This window comes from Brassica oleracea, chromosome C9, assembly GCF_000695525.1.
Source record: "Brassica oleracea var. oleracea cultivar TO1000 chromosome C9, BOL, whole genome shotgun sequence".
NCBI classification, from domain to species: Eukaryota; Viridiplantae; Streptophyta; class Magnoliopsida; order Brassicales; family Brassicaceae; genus Brassica; species Brassica oleracea.
Window position 1 is genome coordinate 3208706 of NC_027756.1, and position 4139 is coordinate 3212844.

Consider the following 4139-nt stretch of genomic DNA (forward strand, 5'->3'; position numbering starts at 1 on the left):
TTCAAGTGTTTTACAAATCAGGACTATTTTATTACTGTAAAAAATATGGTAATAGTTATTAGCAAAAAAATTAACTTATGATTTTCATACGTTGTTATAAAATATATACATATTTACATGTTTCTATTTTTTTATCGGTTTTATTCGGTTTATTCGGTTTTATCGGTTATATACCGAACCATATCCAAATCCTACGGTTTTTTTAAAATCATATCCATTCGGTTTGTATGGTATATACCAAATCCAAACCATATTATCTATTTCGGTTCGGTTCGGTTCGGTACGGTTCGGTTTTGCCATATTGAACAGCCCTAGTACAAATACAGGTTGTAATTTTTTAAATGTTTTTCAGTTAATATACGGGTATTTAAAATCGTATCAACCGCATATGTTCTCTGCAATGTGTAAAGGTTAAAGAAGAGCATCGTCTATTTACATTTTCGGTTATAGGATCTCTGGACCTCTGGTCTGGCAAGAATAAGGGATCACAAATTCAATATGGGCCAAGCCCACTTAATAAATATTAACACCCAACATTACAGACCAGAACTCCACATGTTCCCATTTTATCAGGATGTTATATTGAAACGAATTTTCTTATATGGTTTCTTTATTGAATTATTGTTACCTTCTTTTTCTTTTTTTTTTCAGCTTATAATTCAGTGAAGCACTTGAGACTTATGAATCACCTCATGATGGCTGCAACCAAAAAAATGCATTTCCAATTTCAAAATGAATGTGCAACGCTATCCCTGAACTATTTACAACTCATTTTTTTACTTAAAAGACGTGGCATGATGAACATGTTGTGAGAGAGATGACGATGACGAATGGAGAAAGAGGCAGACCACGGACATATCGTCCATGGCGATTCCTCGTTTCTTCTTCTTCCAAGCCCGAACCGCTTGCTCAACTAACTTCTTAGCCGCCTTAGGCCGCTCAGTGGTCAAAGAAACGATCTCTATAGCTTCTTGGTTTGAGATCACATCCCATATCTTTTATATTCAAACCAAAAAAGTATTGTTCAATATAACATTTTACCAAAGTAAATAATATGTGGGTTTCTAGATACTTACCCCATCACTAGCCAAGATAATGAAGTGATCTTTAGCAGAGATATGTCTTTGAGTAACTTCAGGGACTGAGACCAATCCATAGTCTTTGATACAATAGTCTCCGAACGCTCTCGACATTGCAAGCCCAGGTGTTTCTGCATCTGGTTGCCACACACGGTGGACTCCAGGCTCATCTTTCAGACAGAAAACCCTCCCTTTGCATCCGAGTATCCGCTCCTTCTCCTCTATTTTAACAGCAAAACAAATACAAGAAATCAAGATTCAAGAGCTTACTATAACAAGAAACATATTTCTTTTTTCCAACTTTAATTTTCTTAGGAGGAGTTGAGAGAACTAACGAGGCAGATTAGGTTTGAAATCGAGTGTGAGCTGAACAGCAACCAAGCTTCCTTCATCAGAAACCGTGGCTAGTACCGCTCGCGAATCGCCTACATTTGATATATAAATAACTTCACCCTATATTCATCAAGAAACCATTGATTAGTGGACATAATAAATAGGTAACTAATGTTTTTTTGTTTTACCTGTCTGACAATAGTTAGAGCGGTTGTGCCACTGTAGTAAGAATCTATCTTGCGGTGATGTTCAAGCTCTTGATCAACTGATGCACATGTCTTGAGATAGGAATGTTTCCATATGTCAAATCTTGAGAGCTTTTTATTGGAGCCTTCGAGGTCTAGCTCGGGGTCTAATAGTGTGGCTTGAGCAAGACTCTTTTGCCAGTTGCAAAGAAGCGACGAAGGCATTGAGTTTCTTACATGTTTGGCTACATAGTGACCCCATGGTCCATGTCCATCGAATATTCCGCAGAAAATCATGTCTTCTTGGCACCCAAATCCCTGTTTACCAAAGACAAATTGTCAACAGGCTCATCATTGGTTAACCCTGCGTTTTGAAGCTGGAAGATATAGCGAACACAGAAAATATACCAATTTTATTGAAAAAAGAAATCAAAAGAAAGGATCGGTATAGGCAAGTGAAATATTTGACCTATAACCAACCTCTAAAATTTTAAATTAATTTACATAAACATAGATTTTCAACCTTATAAATAATTTTTAATTAAAATCTTTACAAAATTGCATGTAGACTCCAAAATTTCATGGCCGGCCAACCTATAACCGATAACTATGGTATAAACAAGCTCAAAAGGCAGTAAATCGCATAGAGAATATATGAATCTAGTTGCTGTTAAGATGTAACATTAAAAAGAACCAAGCAGTCTAACAAACAAACGCAAACGCAAAAAGAAAAGAAAAAGCTAAAAACGGGCAAAAAGGTTAGTAACTGAAGAGAGTTGTAAGTTGTAGCATACCTCCCAAACTATTGCACAGTCCTGGTTAACGCCTTTTTCTCCTCGTTTAGAGAAAACAGAGGCCGAGTTATTAGAACCGTCTGCATAAACGTAACCACATGATTTCAGAATCTTCTCCTTCTTCTTGGCATCTCTCGCCATCTCATCAGCAGCTTCCTTAGCGTCGCTAGTTCCATTATTGTTCTTCACTTTCTTGATCGAGAAAGATCGAGCAAACCCACTGAACATCGACGAAAAAAATCCCATTATTTTTATCACACCAGAAGATAACAATCAGCAACTTTCTCGTTTAGCTCAAGATTGATCCTGAATCTGTTGAAAACAAAACAAAAACATAATTTTAGGGAAAAAAATATATAAACAGAGGTCCAATTCCAAAGGGTTTAAAGGAGATAAAATCATAATAAATTATATTGAATAATTGTGGTAGAATATTCATAAGTCTGACATGGAATTCCATCGAAACAAGCTTCTCAGATTATCTTTTGAGATAAAAGTTGGGAATATAAAAATACGAATTTGACTATAAGGGAAATCAAGTTTCTATTTATAGAAACGCACATTTGGAAATATTCTAAGTAAGGAAAAGGAAAACAAGTTGCGAGGTTTCAAGATTCCCTCCTTTGCTTTTCAGGAAAAACTTGCAAGGAAAAGAGAAATCTATAACAGTCTCAGAACTTTGAGCAAGTTGTTGCATTAAAATATATTAAAACTAAACCTAAAAGGCTAAAAGAAGCAAACACAACTAATCTCCGTAGATTTACTCAAAACGGTAGAGCACAGCGCAGCGTTTCTCTTCACCTTCGTTATTTGTCACTGACCAATCAGATTATACTTAGATGTATGAAGGAAAGATATAGATATAAAGAGAGACCTTTGATATGGCTCAGGGACGCCGTTGAGATGACGTAAGCTCGGAGAAGCTGACGTAGCACCCACCGGAGAAGGAGAAGAATTAGCTACAGAACCGAGAGAAGGTTATCAGAATCCATTTATCCTCCAAAGAGAAAGCAACACATTTAATGCAACAACTAAGGTAAGGAAATAGGAATTAAAATTATTGATAAATAAAAGTTAATATTTCTGGTAAGGTGTTCCAATAGTTCTCTTTGTCATTTATCTTATGGCAGGAGAAAGGACAAGGACATGGACGACATTGTCTTTAATTTGGTCTTTTGTGGATGATATAAAATAAGAAAATTCAATAATTACATTTTCTTTAATCATAAAGTCTCCAAGATATTTGTTGTTAACTTGTTATTTAAGTTTACAAATAATTCTGGTTGATTGAAAACAAATTGTAAAATATAGTTTGGGATTCTTAACAGCGACAACTACGAGATATGTTTTTATAAGTTCTTCAGACGTTAAACAATTATTTTGTCAACTATTAAAAATTTGTTACAGAACTTAAATAATTTAAAATGTTGTTGAAATATGGTAGTCATATTTAGGCAATGATAAGAAATTATTGTCAGAAAGAATAAAATGGAAAAAACAATGTATGTGATGAAATGAAAATTGTGGTGTAGGTTAAGCGATGAGTGTGTCCCAATCGTTGCATCAGGAGTCAAACAAAACAGATCCAACAAATAAAGGTCAAATTATCAAATTTATAGATCAAACATTTTTCTGTGCAAACCAGAAAATATAAATAGTTTCTGACTGAATGTATTTATAGCCAAGATAAATAAAATAATCAGTTTTACTATTTATTTACATTATCCGTATAAAAGAATGTCAACAGT

General features: G+C 34.6%; 1 protein-coding gene across 2 annotated transcripts; it reads right to left on the reverse strand.

The window, feature by feature from the left end:
- Nucleotides 1-696: 696 nt before the first annotated feature.
- LOC106313319 (probable protein phosphatase 2C 73) lies at nucleotides 697-3516 on the reverse strand. 2 transcript variants are annotated; one of them, XM_013751103.1, is made up of 6 exons: nucleotides 3266-3516; nucleotides 2392-2703; nucleotides 1601-1915; nucleotides 1415-1532; nucleotides 1077-1300; nucleotides 697-995 (listed from the first exon to the last, which is right to left on the reverse strand). In XM_013751103.1, the coding sequence occupies exons 2-6, from the start codon at nucleotides 2635-2637 to the stop codon at nucleotides 777-779; spliced, it is 1122 nt and encodes a 373-aa protein (XP_013606557.1). In that variant the 5' UTR covers nucleotides 2638-2703; nucleotides 3266-3516; the 3' UTR covers nucleotides 697-776. The 2 variants fall into 2 exon arrangements, with proteins under 2 accessions (XP_013606557.1, XP_013606558.1); XM_013751104.1 differs by having other exon boundaries at nucleotides 2392-2611; nucleotides 3266-3515.
- Between the last annotated feature and the right edge of the window lie 623 nt (nucleotides 3517-4139).

Bases quoted from the DNA above. Each gene is read 5' to 3' on its own strand.
- LOC106313319 (XM_013751103.1), bottom strand. From the start codon at position 2,637: ATGGGATTTTTTTCGTCGATGTTCAGTGGGTTTGCTCGATCTTTCTCG. The intron at 1,533-1,600 runs GTAAAACAAAAA...TGATGAATATAG, and splicing joins CTCTAACTATTGTCAGACAG to GGTGAAGTTATTTATATATC. The intron at 996-1,076 runs GTAAGTATCTAG...TGAATATAAAAG, and splicing joins TTATCTTGGCTAGTGATGGG to ATATGGGATGTGATCTCAAA.